General features: G+C 37.6%; 2 protein-coding genes and 1 long non-coding RNA gene across 3 annotated transcripts; all 3 read left to right on the forward strand.

Annotated features, from left to right (window-relative positions):
• The first annotated feature begins 4,345 nt into the window (after positions 1 to 4,345).
• Positions 4,346 to 7,122, forward strand: LOC103935402 (protein NUCLEAR FUSION DEFECTIVE 4-like). Its single transcript, XM_048588004.1, has 2 exons — positions 4,346 to 4,949; positions 5,745 to 7,122. The coding sequence occupies exons 1-2, from the start codon at positions 4,494 to 4,496 to the stop codon at positions 6,879 to 6,881; spliced, it is 1,593 nt and encodes a 530-aa protein (XP_048443961.1). The 5' UTR covers positions 4,346 to 4,493; the 3' UTR covers positions 6,882 to 7,122.
• Positions 7,123 to 14,699: 7,577 nt separating this feature from the next.
• Positions 14,700 to 19,020, forward strand: LOC103935406 (protein EARLY FLOWERING 5-like). The gene is made up of 9 exons (XM_009345172.3): positions 14,700 to 14,986; positions 15,721 to 15,814; positions 16,165 to 16,250; positions 16,459 to 16,508; positions 16,625 to 16,694; positions 16,790 to 16,871; positions 16,965 to 17,347; positions 17,589 to 18,137; positions 18,525 to 19,020. Exons 1-9 carry the CDS (start codon positions 14,906 to 14,908, stop codon positions 18,738 to 18,740), a joined length of 1,611 nt encoding a protein of 536 aa, XP_009343447.2. The 5' UTR covers positions 14,700 to 14,905; the 3' UTR covers positions 18,741 to 19,020.
• A 970-nt stretch (positions 19,021 to 19,990) lies between these two features.
• LOC125478896 lies at positions 19,991 to 20,841 on the forward strand. Its single transcript, XR_007259660.1, has 2 exons — positions 19,991 to 20,331; positions 20,522 to 20,841. It is a non-coding gene; the product is annotated as an uncharacterized LOC125478896 (long non-coding RNA).

The raw sequence follows: 20,841 nt of genomic DNA on the forward strand, positions 1-20,841 counted from the left end.
CAACCACAAGCGCGCCAACCGGAGACTGGAAAACACGCGGGAAAAAAAGTTGTGGGCCTTTTTGTCATTCCACCCAACCATATGATGTATTATAACTCTTGTTGTAATGAATCATGTGTCCGGCACATTAAAAAATTTCTCTTACAGTTAGGGATGTTATTGTTTCCCTATCTTGCTCGAGTTTGGGTTATCAAATACTCGAATTTGGCTTTAATGATACATATGCTTAATTGATTTGTGATGCCTTTGGTACTTAACTGCTTTGTAACACTATACAAGAGCATCAGTTATATGTTTAATAAAACAATAACGTAAAATGAGAGAGTGAATGTGAAAAAATCACTTCTCTATTTTAATTGAATAACATATTGCTACGTATAAAAGCTAAACACATGACAATGCGTAATTGACAATATTGCTAATACTATGTATAAAAGTCAAACTCTTGATAATGTATGAGAATTTTTTGCTACAAAATATTAGATGTTTTGCAAAGTTTTTAGCTGTTTAGATCTTTAGTCAACAACACAAAAATCAAAATTTAACAGTTAAAACTCAAAATATTTTATACTTCTGAACACCATAAATTTTCTATAGTTTACAATTAGACAATAATATTTTGACACTACTATCTCAACTACCCTACTCTAGTACTGGCGTTCACGAATATCACAATGATAATAAAAGGAAAGTTGAAATGACTTTATAACTCTTTCCTGCTCTTAAAAAAATAGATTACCGTGATGAAAGCATCAACGGATGATTTTATTTATTGAAAAAGATACAAGTTTTTATTTGTCTCCATTTTTGTGTACATATTTCCCGTTACAAGAGTCCAAAGTGGGTGGCTTTGACAACCTCACCCTCCAACCGCTGAATCCTGCCCTCCAATTGTTTAATCGTAATTAGATCAGTTTGACAGGGGTGGGCCGAACGGCCTTCTTCACGCCGTCCTGCTTCTGGCTCCGTCTTCTTGTGGAGTTAAACGCTGCGTTTCGGTGCGGGGATTGTCGTCACGTGCGGCTGGTCAACCGTCGAAGTTACAAATCCTTTTGTCCAGATGTGCACGTGCGTCAATGCCTCCGGCGTGTGGCTTCCATGTGTCTGCACGTTCCCGCCTCAGCTTTTGGCGCCACGGCGACCCCGACTTTTCTCGATGATGAAAAGCCAAACTACAAAAGTAAATTGTAACAATGATCTCTTAATTTTAATCAAATTAAAGCAATAATCATGTAATTAAAAATTCATTACCATTGTTCCCTAAACTAGGTATAGTCATTTTCGTCAACTTCGTCAAAATTTTGTCAAAATAAATTATGTTGGAAAGATCATTGTTAAAATTAGGGTTTCTCAACTCATCAAAACGTGTAGCTATGCTCATTTTCGTCAAATTCGTTAGAATTTTGTCAAAATGAGTTATGTTGTAAAGACCATTGCTACAATTGAGTTAAAGTTGAAGGACTATTGCAACAATTGGGTTAAAGTCGATGGACCATTGCTCCAATTGGGTTAAGGTTGAAGGACCATTTCTTCAGTTGGATTAAAGTTGAAGGACCAATGGTAATGAATTTTTAGTTAAATGACGATAGCTGCATGTTTTGATGGGTTGGGGGACCAATGGTAATGAATTTTTAGTTGAAGGATCATTGCTTCAATTAAGTTAAAGTTAAGGGACAATTACTACAATTTACTCAAAGTACAAATTCATGAATTAACATCAATAATCATGGTTAAAATGAATAATTAGTAATCGTATTAATCAAAATATAAACGTTTAATTGTTTTTAACAACACAAAAGGATGAAAGGATGGTCACAAATGCAGTGGCAAATCCAATCATCTGAGTAATATTATGGGGGTTTTATAAGAAGGATAATGTTAGAAAGACTAAATTTTTAAATTAAATTTGTAAATCAAATGATGTGTTACTAATAGAAACTATGCATGTTAATTGACAGTTAATTAATAATCTAATCACCAACAACCATATCATTTGGTTTACACTATTTGGTTTTAAAATTTGGTCTCATAGCATTACCTGTAAGCCTAAGGTCATTTGTCAAGTTAGATTGCACACCAGTCAACAGAATGCCAATAACTTCTAAACAAACATGTCGACTGATGTCAATAGCTTTGAGTGAGCATGCCGACAAATGCCAACATATGTCAAGTAAGCTTATAAAAAATGCCCATATCAATGCATACAAAGGCATAAAGTTACCAGTTACCATACCAATGTCTATAGAGACAATTTATCGAGTAGTTAGAGGATAGTTTTCAAGGACAGCCCAAAAGATTTCAAAAGGCAGCACAAAACTTTTCCATAGAGGATTTCTGAGGTTGGAATGATCAACTAACCCACCTTGGGCCAAAGTGAATCCGCTCCAGCACAAATGGTACCAAGCATATCATAAACCTCCATCATTTTCGTGTTAATGTATATTGAACTTGACACATTTTCTAATTAAATAAACACGAGTATCATGAAGCCAAAAGCTCTTTACGTTTGAGTTGTTTTTTCATACAAGCTATTTTCTATAAAGTACTCATCTAAGTCATGTGGATGAAAATTCAAATTTGAGCGGAGATGAAAAAATATTATATTCTAGCCAATTTAATTAAGTTCAAATCTGCATATGTTTGAGACGTTTAATTAACATTGAAAATAAAAAACTTATTAAATTTGATACCACTGTCTCATCCGAAGGTCCTATGGGCTGGTCTTTTTTGGTTTGGTAAGCACATCCCAAGGTGAAGCTTCATTCTTCGGCTAGCGATAAGGGGTAAGTTATGTAATATGGATCAGGTGATGGTCTTTACCCCTCATGCCTCGCCTATTTGCTATCTTTGCTTGACCGATAATGAGTCTCACAATCATAGTACCAATATTTGGTCTCATGTGTTTTTTAAGTGTGGTTGTGATCCTCCTCCTTTGGATTGGTATGAGTTTATCGCTTGGGCTGCTAATAATTTGACAAGTAAGTCGTTAGATCTTTGCATTAAGAAGTTGTGCTTACAAGTTGTTGTCTATGCTATTTGGAAAGAAAAGAATAACCGTAAATTCATAAATGAACATCTCTCCACTCTTTTGTTACCTTTAAAGCCATTGTTAACTCTATACGCTTACGGTTATGTTCTTTGTAGATTTCGGTTTCTACTGTAGATGTACCTATTTTTCAAGAATGAAGAATTCCTATGTAGTTCTCCTTTTGGTGCTGGTTATTATGTTGGGTTATTGTTGATTTTTACAACCTCCTGCTTTTTTTTGTTTATTTTAGCTTAGCTTTTGTTGCCATTATTGTGTTGTAGTTTGTTGTTTCTTTTGATTCTCTTTTAATATAATCATTCAATTACCCATACAAAAATAAAAGGTTTTGGACCATAACAAATTTAGAATGATATCCAAAGGTGAAAAGCTTAAAAAGTGAGCCCAAAGCCGTATTGGCCCCCACTATGTTATAAATGTGGAACTTAAAGAAACTCAGTTTTTAATTCACGAACGGCACTACAGTTTGATGTTATTTTTTTTTATCATTTTACTTGTAACGTGTCTGCTTAGGTTTACTCAATTAGATAGTTAAATCAAAATTTAATTCCTATGAATAGTTCATTGTGTGACATAATCAAATCTCTCATTTCAAATGTAGAATATAATTGAATTGAAAATAAGCAATACAAAAAAAGAAATAGATAAATTCTTAGGATCATAAATCATAATCAAGTGAACAAGTTGCGAGAACTTGCTCACCCGAACATAGACGACTTACTCAAGCACAGCTCGAACAAACAAAATAAGTCCAACAGCACAATGCATCCTGGTCCTAGCACACCAACATATTTATTAAAGTGGCATCTGTTCTTTTATTTTATTTTTATTTTTTATTTTTTTAAGTACATCGATATTTTTACACTAAGAAAATGAGAAGTTCGACTAAACCATCAAACCGTAGTACTTAGTGAAGTCTATTCTGAGAGCATAATAATTGAGAAGATGCCATACGGTGACGACATGCTATCTATTATAAAACATTGAAAGTGTGTTTGTAGTTGGCTTTACACTCTAATCAGGAGCGGATCCACCCGGTGGCCGTTGAGCCTTCCCGAGGTCAGAGAAATGTTTATACATGTGACGGTCTTTTGAGGATTTCTTAACGATTTGGTTGGCGAGAGGTGGAGGAGAGTCGGTGTAGATCTCCATGCATGTGTGTAGCCAGCGTTTTAGACATCTTCACTCTCCCTGATCTGTGAGAGTGTTCCGTAATGAGTGGGCCTCACGTTTATTAAAGAGGTAGTATAAACGTTGTATAAAAAATATGATAAAGGTAATTTTTTTTTTTCGTCTGAAAATAGGATGTGACGAAGTGTGATGGTAATCTTGAAAATTCGAGGTTTATTGCACACCAAATTCGGAAATTCGCCATAAAAATTCGAGGTTTATTGCACAAATTTCATTTCTTCAAAAGAAGAAGGTGACAGCCAAAAAACTGGCAGAGATGGAAAGGCTGAGCAGCAGCAAGTGGACAGCCACGGCGGCGAGCATATTGATCCAGTACACCGGCGGCTCTCCCTACGCCTTCAGCATCTACTCCCCGGCGATCAAGTCGAGCCAGGGCTACGACCAATCAACGCTCGACACGGTGTCCGTCTTCAAAGACATAGGCGGCAACGTCGGCGTCTTATCGGGAATTTTGTACTCCGCTGTGGCGCTTAACCGTCGCCGAATTGGTGGGCCCTGGGTGGTGCTTCTGGTGGGGGCAATCCAGTGCTTCGTGGGGTACTTCTTCCTGTGGGCTGCTGTCACCGGATTGGTGGAGAGGCCGCCGGTCGCGGTGGTGTGCTTGTTCATGTTGCTGGCGGCTCACGCTCAGACTTTCTTCAACACCGCCAACGTGGTGACTGGGGTCCACAACTTCTCTGATTACGGTGGGACCATCGTCGGCATCATGAAGGTGAGTAACGCTTATCACTGCACTGGTCACTTACTTTCCTCGCACGACGTCGTTTTGTTTTTCTTTACTTCGTTACATTGTTCACGCATGATTTGAGACTTACATAGTTAGTTAGTTAGTTAGTTAGTTAGTTATAGATGAATCTCACATTATTGCATAATGTATATATTTTTTACAAATTTTTGATACTATACAGGAAATTTTTTTTTTTTCACTAAAGACGCTAAATGGACAATATCGTGACATTATACGGACACTAAAACGCATGTCATTGTCCGTTTTGTGCATCTTTAGTGAAAAAGTGTAACTTTTTATTGGAGTGGTATTAAGTTATATTTGTGCATTTTTCCAATCTTTTAAAAAGATGGCATGTGTTTAATATTGATGGTTATATTTCTTCCATAAAAAATTGGATGGTTATGTTTTTATTGACCATATGATCATTAGGGTTTATTTCTTAAAAGAGAAATGTTGAGGAGACTAAAAAATGAGACTCTCCATGAAGTACTCTAAAAAATAAGCCTCTCCATGAAGTCTTAGCCACCTCATATTTTTTTAGTACCGGTTTATAACGTTAGCACGGAAAACTATGAGATGACAGAGAGTTAATGGAGAGTCTCACTTTACGAGTCTCCGTAGCATTTCTTTTTCTTAAAACCATGTTTTCATAGTTGCATATGTGGGTTCGGCTAGTAAATTGGGGCAGGGGCGAGTTTGATTCCTCTCTTCGTAGATTAGAGTATCGAAAGAAAGAAAAAACATGCTATTTTCCAATGATGATTATTTTTTAAGCAGGGATTTCTTGGTCTAAGTTCAGCAATTCTAGTCCAAGTCTATGACACATTCTGCAATGGCAACCCCAGCACCTTCATTCTCCTGCTGGCATTGTTGCCCACATCTGTCACCATCTTGTTCATGCCTCTGGTCAAAATCTACGAAGCTGGTAGAAGTGCTATTGACAAAAAGTACTTAAACATCTTCTCTGCTTTTGCTCTGCTTACGGCTGCTTATCTCATGGTCCTAATCATATTCCGAACCATCTTCACTTTCCCATCATGGGCAAGTGTTCTCACTGTTACACCACTTCTTCCGTGTTTACTTGTCTCGCCCCTCGGAATAGCCATCAAAGCACAGAACTTGCAACCCAAGAAACTCCCTGAGACACCCAATGATCCTTTACTCGAAAACCCCGAGCCAGTTTTAGCATCCTCCAATGTATCAGCATCAGAAACCCCTACAGACCATGAAGATATGAATTTATTGAAAGCTATGATTTGTGTTGATTTCTGGTTGTTGTTTATTGCTATGATATGTGGGATGGGGTCTGGATTGGCCACCATAAACAACATGGGTCAAATAGGGGAATCTCTTGGCTACACAACAATTGAGATCAATTCTTTTGTTTCCCTGTGGAGCATATGGAATTTTCTAGGCCGGTTTGGAGCTGGGTATGTCTCAGATTACTTGCTACATAAGAAAGGATGGGCAAGGCCATTGCTGATGGCTGTCACACTAGCAACCATGGCAGCCGGCCACATTGTGATTTCATCTGGCTTTCCTGGGAATTTATATGTGGGTTCGATCCTAGTTGGGATTTGCTATGGCTCACAGTGGTCACTTATGCCCACAATCACTTCTGAAATCTTTGGAATTAGACACATGGGGACTATTTTCAACACGATCGCAATAGCCAGTCCTGTTGGTTCTTATATCTTCTCCGTGAGAGTAATCGGGTTCATATATGATAGAGAAGCTTCCGGAGAAGATGATGACTCCTGCAGCGGCACTCACTGCTTCATGCTGTCGTTTTTTATCATGGCTTCTGTTGCTTTCTTTGGGTTTCTTGTAGCTCTTGCTTTGTTCTTTCGGACGAGGAGATTCTATCGTACAATCGTGCTCAAGAGACTGCGGCATTCTTCTCCGAAACAGTAAACGTGAGCATTTTGTGCAGATGGGCAAGAGGTAGTGTAGTTTGAGATTGTGATCTCTTGGCCTTTTTGTTGTGAATTCGTGGCTTATTGTTACAGATGTTGTAGGTGTACAATTGTTTTACATATGTAACAAGTTGGGTTTCAATTTTTGTAGAAGGGGCAGTTTTCTTTTGGCATATTGTTCATACATCTGTGTAAATTTTGATCAACTCCATTAATTAGTTGGAAGAGTTCTAAATTAAGAGGGGTAGTGAAAGCAAGTCGATTCAGTTCTTATTTATTTGTTCATGTATGATTGAGGATAACTTCCATGCAATATGGAAATCATTGTGACGATTTTTTAAGCAAATCATGCACTATTATGCGAACAAGTTAACACAGATGATATTCTTTGATTAGCTTGAGAACTTACTACACGTACGGTGTTTCAAGAAAACACGAGTAAAAATGACAATCACGTAATCAAATGGTAAATGCTTCTGCATTTATGTGTGATCTTTGAAGAAATTCCTAAAAAATGATCGAAGTCGGATTGTTAAAATACGATGTGAGATAAGGTTTTGCAAAAAATAAAATTGAGTGAACATATATACCCACAAACTTAAAAAGACTAACAATCTTTTAACTAGATAACATAAAATGTGCCATGTACTGTGTGAAGAGGAACATAGAAAACCCCACAGTTCATGGAAATGGGTTGCTTCCATTCTTTGTATCTTCGAGGAATTCGTATGCTGGAGGGAGGTGGAGGGTGCTAGACCGTGGCGATGGCAGTAAGGTTTAGCCGAGGAAATTAATAGCTTCCAAGAAGAGAAAACATAGCGAGAGGGAGGACGTAGAGAGGAAGTTAAAGTTCGAGGAGAAATGGAAGATTGTGGCTGGTAATGTGACCGAATTAGAATCTCGAAGCTACTATACGCTTTGATTTCCTTTACGATGATTTGTAGACCTTCAACCTGTCTAGCATGGTGCAATACCCAGGAAACTAAAAAGAACGGACGCGATACACTTCTAAAACAACTCAAGCTTGAAGTACGAAAGCATGCTTAACTCCAAACTCTTTGCGTCCGATGAAGGACAGCAACAGTGGTTTCGATCTTAGGTTTTAATTCTGAATTCTTCCGTAAAACAGCATGCAGCCATAAAACCAAACAGCACCTTGAACTCTTTCAGGGTATACATGCATCCAAAGAAACTCCCAAGATTTTTAAGTCTTTACAAATTCACCTGCTATGAGAAGCTAGGTGTACACATAAAATCACTAGAACAATGGACAAACCAAAAAAACAACACCTGATGCATGCTTTGTTCAGAGTATTTCCTCCACCTTCTTGGTCCTTAAGGTTGCATGTATACGACTTAGTAAACCGGGAAAGCACGTGTTTATCTCCTTGTTGATATTGTCGAACTCTCCATCCTTGACGTAGTGGACATAAACATTTCGTATTACTCAAATCCTCAACGCTATTCCCATTCAATTTTTCTCCTTTCTCTTTTTGTGTAAATTTTTTTTACTTGTCCAGATAACCATGTATGACTCTTTTGGTGTCCCAATTTCTGAATTCTTCAAAACCAAGGCCTTTAATTTTCGTATCAAAACAAGGACCATTGAGCCTTGTTTTGTGCTTCTTTGATTGACGAAAATCAAAGTAACATTTGAGCCTACTGAACTCACTCTTCAAAGTTAGGTGATCGATGAGCATAGAGACAAACTTGTCATAACTAGGAAATAGAAAAAACATTAAGTTTTCAGGTATAAGAATAATATGCCAAATAATTTAATTGAACAACAAATCGATCGTTTGGAAGTACTTTTAAAGAAAATGTTTTTAGGTTCCAAAAGCACTTGAAATGCTTTTCCTAGATTGTTTCCAAAAACATTTCCACAAAAAATGCTTTCGGTCATTTTAAAAGCACTTCCAAACAAACCTAAACTTGTTTACTTACTTCCACGAATAAGTCGGCCCACCATTTTTGAAGCAATCGAGAAATGTGTCCTATCCACTATCGTCAGTGGAAATTTATCAGTGATAAATTCTCCAAAACCTGACAAGTCTTGAAAACTTTTGCGTGTGGCTGTCATTCCTGTCCTTAATGTTAAAAATCATCACATCATCGCCTAAGACCACATAGCTGGATGCTTTCTTTAATTCCCCATGAATCTGATCCTTCTTGTGCATATACTGTATCGTCTTGAGTGTCTTCCTACACAAGTAAGCAACTTTAATAAGTTCCACGTACATGTATAGTCACACACATGCACACACAAAGAAACACATGAACACTTACTTAATGACCATTCTCCACCACAGGTCAGTGCAATTGTTTCTGTCTGTCCACTGATTCTAGGTGGAGAATGTTCGTTAGTAAGTGTTCATGTGTTTCTTTGTGTGTGACTATACGTGTACTTGGAACTTATTAAAGTTGCTTACTTGTGTAGGAAGACACTCTAGACGATACAATATATGCACAAGAAGGATCAGATTTATGGGGAATTAAAGAAAGCATCCAGCTATGCGATCTTAGGCGATGATGTGATGATTTTTAACATAAAGGGCGGGAATGACAGCCACATGCAAAGGTTTCAAGACTTGTCAGATCTTGGCAAATTTATCACTGATACATTCCCACTGACGATAGTGGATAGGACACAATTTCTCGATTGCTTAAAAAATGGTGGGCCGGCTTACTCGTGGAAGTAAGTAAACAAGTTTAGGCTTGTTTGGATATGCTTTTAACATGATCGAAAACACTTTTTGTGGAAATGATTTTGGAAACAATCCAAGAAAAGCACTTCGAGTGCTTTTAGAATCTAAAAACATTTTCTTTAAAAGCACTTCCCAATGATCGATTTATTGTTCAATTAAATTATTTGGCATATTATTCTTATACCTGAAAACTTCATGTTTTTTCTGTTTCCTAGTTATGACAGGTTTGCCTCTATGCTCATCGGTCACCCAACTTTGAAGAGTGAGTTTAGCATGCTCAAATGTTACTTTGATTTCACCAATCAAAGAAGCACAAAACAAGGCTCAATGGTCCTTGTTTTGATACAAAAATTAAAGGCCCTGATTTTGAAGAATTCAAAAATTGGGACAACAAGATAGTCATAGATGGTTATCTGGACAAGTAAAAAAAATTTACACAAAAAGAGAAAAGAGAAAAATTAAATGGGGAATAGCTTTGAGGATTTGATCCGAGTAATACAAAATGTTTATGTCCACTATGTCAAGGATGGAGAGTTCGACAATATCAACGAGGAGATAAACATGTGCTTTCCCAGTTTACTGAGTCGTATACAAGCAACCTTAAGGATTAAGAAGGTGGAGGAAATACACTGAACAAAGCATGCATCAGGTGTTGTTTTTATGGTTTGTTCATTGTTCTAGTGATTTCATGTGTACATCTAGCTTCTCATAGCAGGTGAATTTGTAAAGACTTAAAAATCTTGGGAGTTTCTTTGGATTCATGTATACCCCGAAAGCGTTCAATGTGCTGTTTAGTTTGAATGATTTGTCTGTTTAGTATGCAAATAATTTTACTGCATAATAAACTTGTTTACTTAAATAAGTAAACCGGTCCATCAATTTTGAAACAATCAAGAGATGCGTCATGTCCAAAATTCGACAAAGTCCGTCACATCTTGGAACTTTTGGCTCTCATTTACATTTTCAATGTTCAGATCACCACCTACAATCACGTAACTGATGCTTTATGTAAGCTTCCATGTGTTTTTTGTTGTGCAGGTACTCCAACATCTCAATTATCTTCCTACACATACTAACAAATGATAACTACACATGCTAAAGAACACATTTAACACTACATACGCAAACATACAATTGACAAGCTGCTGATGAACTTCTCGTGAATGATCATGCATGCAATTACGTTGGTTAGTTAATTGGCATTGTGGCCAAACACTCAAATTTTCTTAGAAAACTACTGATATGCTTGTGTTGGTGAATATACGGTATCATCACTATTGTGTTATGTTAGTTTCACATTAGAGATTAAAGGACAATCATATCGTTCCCAAAAGTAGGTTAATTTTAGTTTTTGTTAGTGTGCTTTGGAGTTGTTAATGGTTTTGTTTAAATTTATGTGCCATTAAAGGGAAGAAAAGGCGGCGATGCTCAATACAAAAAGAATCCAGTGATGGGTGGCATTTGAAGATTATGTATAGCATGCATACTGTAATGATTAATTTAACGATTAGATAGTAAACAAAACATAATTAGTCAAGCAAGACACTAACTTATACAAGTATTAGTCATGCGAAATCTGCCACATATGATTTACAGGTGCATAAACATAGTTGACCAAACCACCACGATTGAAGATTGTGAAAAAAAATTAAATTAGAAGAATCTGTTGATCCTAAAAATTACATAACTTACACGGCGCGCTGACCGAGTATTTTGGGCCAAACAGAATCATATTTAATTATTTATACAAAAGAAAGAAAGAATGGAAGCATTGCTGTCAGATCGGGCACTGCTGGAGAATAAAAAATGGAAAAGGAAAAAGGAGGATTACTGACCTTCAAGATCCAGCCCTGAATGTAGCCTCTAGGGTTTTGATGGATGATGGGATTTTGGAGTTGGCTGATCCAAATGGGTTGATCGTAGAGTACCACCAGGACTCTAGGGTTAGGTGTGGTGGAATTTTCAAAGGAAGGAAAAAAAACATAAACTATGAACTTCGAGACCGATTTCAATGGAGTTCAGACTTGTTTTCAACTCTGTAGTTTCTGGTGACAATCAGACACTATCTTTCCTCTCTGTTCTCTCATATATAGAAAGCACATGGTTGAAGATATTTGCAACCACCCAAGCATTTGTCTTGTGGCTGGGAGAGAAGGAGGGTGAAGAGGTTAGGTTAGGGTTTTAATGTTCATCTTGGTGCCCAGGTGAGTATAGTAAATGAAGCTGCAAGGTGGTAATGTGTGGGCTGTTGGATTCAGAGTAATCGACGGCTTCAAGAGCAGCTATCCATGGTGTGGCTTGAATTAGGGGTTGTGTTTCCAGGAGGATCGATGATGCGGCGAGTTTTGTGTGTTCTCATCTTCGTCGCTGTTTTCTGATTTTTCCATTGCCTTCAGTTGTAGTACACATATATAATTATTGTGTCCTTGGTTAGAAGCCACTGCTACTTTCAAGCTTTCAACAACCCTCTTTTGTTGTACTTACGTCTCTATTGATTAATTTTTATATTTATTATTTTGTATAATAAAAAAGCATTAAAATAAAGCAGTAATAATGAAGAGAAGATAGTTTTATGACTGGGAGCTTCGCCCTTTTTTTTCAATCAAAATAAACTTCATCAAAAGAGAAAGGTAATAAGAAGGTAAGGATGATCCAAAAGAAGAGTTCAAACAGCCAAGCAAATGCGTTTCCAATATAAAAAATAAAATTAAAAATTAAAAAAAACAGCTAAGCAAATGCTTCAACTTCACGTAAAGAAATTACGATGAAATAGGCCCAAAAGAGGCAGCTCATACTAACACAAAAGCCAAAAACCCTAGAACTGAAAAAAGCAAACAGCCACCTCAACCATATCAAGCCGCACCACCACCTTGAAGACGAACCAACGCACCAAATGGATCAACGGAAATCACGAGTTCAAATCTTCTGCACTCATTTGAAGTTTTTTTTTTTTTTTTTTTTAGTGACCTTCATTATTGATTGATACGTGGTAATAAAATTAACACGCTTTTATTTTGATGTCATAAACTTAATAAGTGTCGACCAATAGTAAATGTTACGAAAAGGCCACACACAAAATGAATGCCAAAGAGCTGATCTCATAGATAGACATGGAGTTATGTAGCAAATCTTTGGAATACTAATCCAACAAAAATCTATGCTAATTACTTTTTATTTTTATTTTTTTCTAAATTAATGTATGATTTTGATGAAATTATTATTGTACTTGCTTTTAGTCACGACAACTTCTTTGTCTAGACTTTTGCATGTTCAATTTGTCACTGACCTTGTTGCTGTCAAAACAAGATGAAACAGATGGTGGAGAGATTGATGAAGCCCCCAATTGCCAGCTCTTTGTGCCCTACGTTTTGGTTGCCCTATTTCTCAGGAGATTAGAATAAGTAAAACCTCAATTGAAATTTGAAAATTTTTACTACAATTTAGAGTTGGTAATTTTTTTAGTGTAATTTTATTTGGGATTGGACTTTGGCAACTGCATTACAATTTAGGATTGGTCTGTGCCGTTGCCGCCGCAGCTGTGGCCCTCGCATGAAGGAGGCTTCAGTCTAGTTTGATACATCAGTCGATCCCGTCTCTGATTTAGTCTGATTTCTCTCCAACACAATTACGACTCGTTTACTAATCCGTAATCAAAATGAGAGGAATTGTATTGATAAAGACTTGAAATGGAGATGATTGTTTATTAATATTTCTGAAATCGGAATATAATTGATATAAATTCCATATAAATTATGAGATCTTTTTATATAGGCGCCTTAGTTTTGAATTTTCTATATCAAATATCCATGTCTTTTAGTGATTTAATTAAACTTTTTTTTGTCATAATTTTGGTACTATATGCACATTATATTGTAACAAATTTCCTATAATCTACCCTTTTGATTACACTCTCCTCTATTAGAGATAAAGGAGTGAGTTTTTCCGGAGGTGCTCATTATGTACAGGGTTTCGATTGCAGAGCAAAACCGCATCAGGGATTCCAGAACAGTTGATTTTTTCATTCTCATAATCTTATCCACTTGATCTACAGATGCTTCATATGCAAGCATTCGCAAGATAGTAGTAATTTTTTGCTCAAGAATATGACATTCATGAAAAGCATCTTTTTTTTGCACAAAGTATGGATTATGGTTGCAAATAGCACTCATAATTTTGTCAAACAAACTTCATTGTATTCTAAAACGACGTCTAAAAATATGATCCGGGAATAAACTGTTGGGGATAAAATAATTTTCCAAGAGATCTTTACCTCTTTCTATCCAAGTTTGCGGCACGTCTGGGTTTGGATATCTGACCCACAGCTTCCATGACATGACGGAAATGTGAGGCCCTCTGCCTTTTATGTTCATCATCCTCATCCTCTTCCATTGCGAAAGCCTCATCTTCACCTTTCTTGAGATTGAACAATTCTTCCTGTTGTGCCAACAATTTTTTCTTTTGCTCATCGATTTCATACAATCTCCTTGAAGAAGACATCGTAAGAACTCAAGATTTAAAAACGATGAATAAGGATTTTGAGCTAAAAAGGAAGGATTGAGTTTGGTGTATGAATGATGATAGATGTATGTTTATATGGACAAAAAAAGAAAGGATGAGGTTCTGGACAATGTCACGTGGCACTAAGTGATTGGTTGAAAATCTTATCGAGATTTTGGCTAAATTATTGTAAACAGATAGTGACACGTGACACGTCAGGATTTGTTGAAAATCTTATTGGAAATCTTGGCTAAATTATTGTAAACATATAGTGACACGTGGCACGTCGGGATTGATTGAAAATCTTATTAGAAATCTATCCATAAAATAGTACTTTCGGATAATGACACATATCGTGACAAGATTGATTAAAAATCCTATCCAAAATTAAAATTAAAAATTTTCTTTATTATTTTATAAAAAAAAATTAATAATATTTTAAATGGACATGATGCTAACGTATGTTATAAAAATGAAGATGCATTTGTGACAGCTTATTTTTTTTAATTTTATACCACCGTATTTTTTAAGGATGGAGGTACATTTGTCTAATTTTTGTTTATTGGAGTTAATCATTACTTATCTGAGTGGATTAAACATATTTAGGGGTGAAGTTGCTCTAACAAAATCAACAGAAAACAAACAAGGTGGGGGTTTGGGCTCTCGTCGGGGTTTCATTCATCACTCTTTTGAGCAAAAAATACCCAAAACATTTTCCCTTCATCATCCACGCTTCTCTCTGTAATTTGAGTTTTCTGCAGATTTCCTGAAATTCGAGTTGGAATCAGCAAAAAGAGAAGAGCTTTGAAGCGAAGTCAAGATGAAGACGACGAAGGGAGGGAAGGTGATGAACCCTACGGACGCTTACCGGAAGGAGCTCCGGAAGAAGGAATTGAAACGGGTAACGATTACTTCTCTGAAAACTACGCCGTTTTGTGCTCTTTTTCTTCTGTTAACTCCTTGATTCCGTGCTCAATTCGCAATTGGGTTGTTCGTTTTCGTTTGTATTCGTTCGATTTTCTCAATTTGGTACTCCATTGTTTCTAATTTCAGTGTTGCCCTAATTCTCATGAGATTAGAATAAGTAAAACTTCAATTGAAATTTCAAATTTTTTACCACAATTTAGAGTTAGTAAATTTTTTTTAATGTAATTTTTTTTGGGATTGGATTTGGCATCAGCATTACCAATTTACCATTGTTGTTTCTGAAAGAAAGATGTAAGCATACTGAAGCAGGCATTGGCTTATTGTAAATGGACTTGATAGCATTAAGTTCGTGAAAGGCTGATGCTTTTATTTCGTATTACCATCTAAAAGTTATACCAGGCAGTTTGCACAGCTTCACACACTTTGTTCTTAGCCGAAAGGTCGAGAATAGTATATATATGTGCACACGCAGACGTATATGGGAAGCGGATGCATGACCATGATGCTTAATCAGTATTACCTTATGTTTGCGAGACTTTTTTTTCTTTCTGTTAAGTGTGTTTGATAGCGTATGCTTGTGCCTCCTCTTCTTAGAATTATGCAATTCCAAAATAAACTCCCTTTATATGTTTCTTTTGGTGTTCTTGACAAGCATATTGCATTGATTAAATCCTTATTTACACTTCTGACTTTGTATATGACAAACAGAATAAAAAAGAACGAAAGAAGGTGAGAGAGGTGGGGATCTTGAAGAAGGATCCCGATACTTTGAAAGAGCAGATTGATAAGCTGGAAATGATGAGTAAGTCACAGTTTGCTTACGGGCTTCTGGTTATGGAGCCTTTTTTATTTATAGAAAGAATGATTATAACTTATAGCTGTTATATATCTATAGAGTGTAATACTGGATCTTTTTTATGCTCAAATTTATTGAAAGTTGATTGTTTGAACTTTGAATGCTCGGAATAGTATTCATGTAGAAAAGAATGTATTTTTTCTTGGAGGAAAATTTCAGCTCATGCTTTATTATGCCTTACTTCTTGCTTCAGTTTGTCTAGATTTTTTATTTTCACTAGTTTGATTTTGATCTGCAGCCATATCATGCTGCTTTTCCTGTTCATACACACTGATGTATTTCACTGATTGGCGCAGAGGCTGATGGCGCTCTTGACAAGGCAAGAAAACACAAGAAGAGGCAACTAGAGGATACACTTAACCTTGTTATAAAGAAGCAGAAGGTAATTGTCACTTACAACATGATTGTTGTTTTTCATTATATGTATTTCTTTCTAATTGAACTAGACACGTTGTTTTATAATGCTGCGCTGTGATCTTCGATTGGCCACAGAGTCGTTCAGGGTCCTCTATGTTCACTTCACATTAATCCCGTGGGCTTTTTTGTTAGAATAAGTTTCATACATCCAATGATCAGACGCTTTCGTACAGGAATATGTAGAGAAACAGAAAGAAAAGGGCGAGGTCCCAGTTATGTTCAGGTGAACATTCTGTTTTCCCATTGTATTTCTGTGCTAGTGGTCAAACTCTAAATACATTTTCTGTAATTGTTTGTTTTGATTTATGAACTATAGTTTTTTTTTTTTTTTCTGGTCAGTCATTTGGGGCCGCCTAAAAGACGAAAGACTGCAGAAGAAGAGGAGAGAGCGAAGCATCCGATGCCTGAGGTAAGATATTACTGGTTTCTAAATGCTATTTTCTGTCCTTTCATTTTCTTTTTCAATATATAAAACTCAACATTTCTTTCTTTTTTCTCCTGCAGGACTCAGTTTACTTCCATCCGACCCTGAATCCTACTGGTGCCCCACCACCTGGAAAGCCTCCAATGTTTAAATCGTCAATAGGTCTGGATCAGCCCCACTCCCACCCTAATTTTGTGTATTGTTGTGACCGCTTTACTTTCTCTCGCTTATTCAGTTCTGGAATTTGAATTGCAGGACCAAGAATTCCCTTATCTGCTGCTTCGTCAAGTGGTGCTGCATCATCCTCTAAAATGGAGTCAGAGGACGCTGTACCTCTGGCTGAATCTGGTGACAATGGCCCTGGTGATGGCTCTGTCATACCTGAGTCCTTGCCGCTACCTCCTCCGCCTCCATTGCCGCCTAACCCTGCAGCTACAAACCCAGGTATCTCATTGCCGCCACCACCACCACCCCCACCTCCAGGACCCCTGCCTAAAGAGCAGATTTCTAATCACCCCCTACTTCCCCCTCCACCTTTTCAACAGTCCGCCCAGCTTCCTCCTCCTGGTATCAGCGGAAATGAGAAGGAACAAAATCAATCTTCATTGTCTGATCTAACCTCTAAGGACTCCACACAGGTAAGCTTCTTTTATTGTCCACTGACCGATATCTTATATTTTAAAAGGAATAAGAATTATTAGAGGCGTAAAATAGTGGGTGATATTATTTATAGCAAATTATGGAAGTTACTTGCATATACATGACTGGTATGCCCAAAAAAAGGGTGTGGCCGTTGCCAGGCTTATCTCAAACTTGTAGGCCAAAAATATTTTTATTAAGTTTTTATATTTGTGAAATTAATGCCTCCTCCTCTTGTAGGTGCATACCATGCTTCCTCCTCCTCCTCCTCCACCTCCAGGTTTACTGCCTAAGTCAACAAATAATCAGTCGGGAGGTGCAACATCTGACGCTGAAACCAATAATGCTCAACTTACCAAGGATTTTACTAACATGGTTCCACCACCTCTTCCTCCTCCTCCTCCTCCTCCAAGACAACAACCTCCAGTTCCTGGATCCACCCTTATTCCAAATTTACATCCCGATGTATTGCCCCCAGGTATCTCACGTTTTCCTCCACCCCCACCTCCACCAGATATGCGGCCACCATTGTCCACTCCTGGACTTCCCACTCGACCAGGTCCCCCGGGAATGATGGTCCCAATGATCCCCAGGCCCCCATACGGTCCTCCCCCTGGACCTCGCCCAATGATGAGACCACCACTTCCACCTGGGCCTCCTCCTACTTATCAAGAAGATGATTATGCTGCTCGAGTGGCTGCCCATCAGAAACCTTCATATGTTAAATCTGCAGCATCTACTGTTGTGAAGAGGCCTCTGGCTCAGCACACTCCAGAACTTACATCCATGGTGAGTTTATTCTCTTTCACTGTCAGTAAGATGCAACGCAAGTCTCTATTGCTTTGCATGTTTTTACAAGTAACACATAACTTGATAAGCAATGTAGTGTCTAATTTCTGCTTTAAAATTTTAACCTTTTAAAGGAAGATTATTGGAGTGGTGAGATGGCCGTGGTGGGTTAGAGGTTTATTGTTGTTATAATTAGAGGTGGTAAGTTTAAACTTCTATCAAATTTTATAGACAAGCTTCGTCAGTGCCAACAAAATCGGTAGATTTATGAGACATTGGTATTGGGTTAGCACTTGTTTCATGTTATCTAATAATTTTGTTTCTATAATATTGCAAGATGCCAATTTCCTTCTATGACCCCAGCCTGTTTCTTGGTTCTGGATTTAGGTTCCTGCATCTGTTCGGGTAAGGAGAGAGATGGCCGCCCCAAAAGCAAAAGCAAAACCTTCACTCCCAACCACAGCAGCACCTACCCAGTCAGCAACTCCTCCTGTTAAACCAGAGTCAGCAAACTCGTCGTCAGCACCAAAAGGCAAGAGCATAGATGACTCGTATATGGCTTTCCTGGAGGACATGAAGGCGCTCGGAGCACTTGAAGGTTGACATCCAGCTGGTTAGTCGGCACCAAGATAGAAACAAAAAAAGAGAAAGAACATCGAAACAGCATGGCATGCGTGTAGCCAAAGGAAACACAAATGCACAGGCTATTGAAGTTGAGACGGAGACTGGTGGTATTCCTTTTTGTTGCCATTGTCATTAACTTAGTTTCCTAATGCATCGTTTCACGGTGAATTCAAAACAATATCAGATGTTGAGATGGGTGTAATGAGTTAGAAATTCAGGATGTACAATTTGTAGCAATCTTTTATTTAAAATAATTTCGTTCTTATGAAAGGGTAAGCATTGCTTGCTCTTCTTCGCAGTGTAAAAGGTTAAAAGAAGATTCTTACTACCAAAGCAATTGCCGGAGCAGTTTTTCCCCGTATCCCTGTTTTTGAATCCAAATGCATTTTACAATAGCACGAACAGTGGACTTCTTGTCGTGCTGAAGCAGACACAACTTCATCTTGTTAAGCAACCTGGTATTGCCTTTGTCTGCTTGAGATCCGGGAAAAACGGTAAAAACCCTAGTGACCTTTACTTTGTATGGCTGCTTTTATGCAATGTAAAAACTCAGGACTGCTGCTTCCAATGCTTTTCTTCACTCTTCAACATATTGTTTGAGGAAACCCAAATACTAAAAATAAACCTAACAATTGAAACTTGCAACGCACGTTTACCAAAGTTTTAGCACCGAAGTAAACAGGGGATGTAAACGAACTGAAGAAACTCTAGTTTTCGGGTTGACTAAAACGACAGTAAGTTGTATATAGAGTACGCTTTAGTGCTGTTTATCGAGCTTTGTTTCTGTTTAAAAGTTTGTAACTAGTTCTATATGTGTCGTTCTCTCAACAAGATGTTGTGTCTCTTGACATGGCAGTAGGTCGACTAGTGGTGGCAGTTGGTGCCAACGAGTTCTAGTCTTTGTTGTCCGATCACCTGACACATGTCAATAGGGTTAGATCTTAGGTTTTAATTCTCGATTCTTCCATAAAAAAACTAATTATGCAACCATGTCACAAAATAGATCAAAGTTAGTAAAGTATCATGAAGGCCGGTCGAGCAACCATGTCACAAAATAGATCAAAGCTAGCAAAGTATCACGAAGGCCGGTTGGCAAATGTTTTGCCCGTGTCGAGCAACTGGCCCTAGTGCCAATTTATCGATGACACGGGATGTTTATAAGTCGTAGGAAAACGACTTTGGTTTAAGCACATGCGCTAACATTGGCATTCTCCTTTGCAGCTTGCTGCTGCTGTTCAATCCTTCAGCGTCACATCCTTTATGTATTGATTCAAGTGGGTTTTTCTCTATACTTCCTTTTTGTTAATTTTGTATTGCAAAGTTTGCTGCTTTACATTCGAATCCTCTTCCCAGCGGTTTAGATTAGTTCAAAGAAAAATATCGCTCGTATTAAAATGGTTAGTTGATTGCAGGGGCACCTTCTACTCTGAGTGATCCACTCAAGTTTTGTCCTTACAATGAAACTGCTTGCTGCAACTTCACTGAAGATTCAATAATCCAGAAGCAATTCCAAACCATGAACATCTCCAATTCTGACTGTGCTTCCCTTTTGAAATCAGTACTTTGTGCAGTAAGTCCTTTTCTTTCCCTTTTCTATGTTTCCGCAAGAGGTTTGTAGCTCAAGTGAGTAGGAGCGTTTATCCAAGTATTGGTTGTATAAAAAAATACAAAGTTTCCAATTTTAAAATTCTGTACTTATAGTGAGACCATGATGCATAAAAACCTTCAATTCCTGATTTCTTTTCTGTCATGGTTTTTAGAGGTGTGATCTGTTTTCGGGTGAGCTTTTCACCGTTGATTCTGTGCCTCGCTCTGTTCCGGTTCTCTGCAACTCAACTGTTTCATCAAATTCATCCCAGTCTAAAGAAGGAGTGAAGCATTTCTTTCTGCGGATGACCTTAGAATAAACTTGTGGAATCTTGAGATCACTGACCAGTGTTTCAATATCCTTGATATGAAGCCACCAAACATGGAGGACCTTACTGGTAGTCTACCCTTTGTCTTTACATCTTATAATTTCTATGAACGCCCATACTGTATATTCAGTTGAACATGCTTAATATCATCCAAACATTTCATA

This window comes from the organism of the source record quoted next, unplaced genomic scaffold (assembly GCF_019419815.1).
Source record: "Pyrus x bretschneideri cultivar Hongxiangsu unplaced genomic scaffold, Pyrus_bretschneideri_v1 Contig27, whole genome shotgun sequence".
Taxonomy (NCBI): Eukaryota; Viridiplantae; Streptophyta; class Magnoliopsida; order Rosales; family Rosaceae; genus Pyrus; species Pyrus x bretschneideri.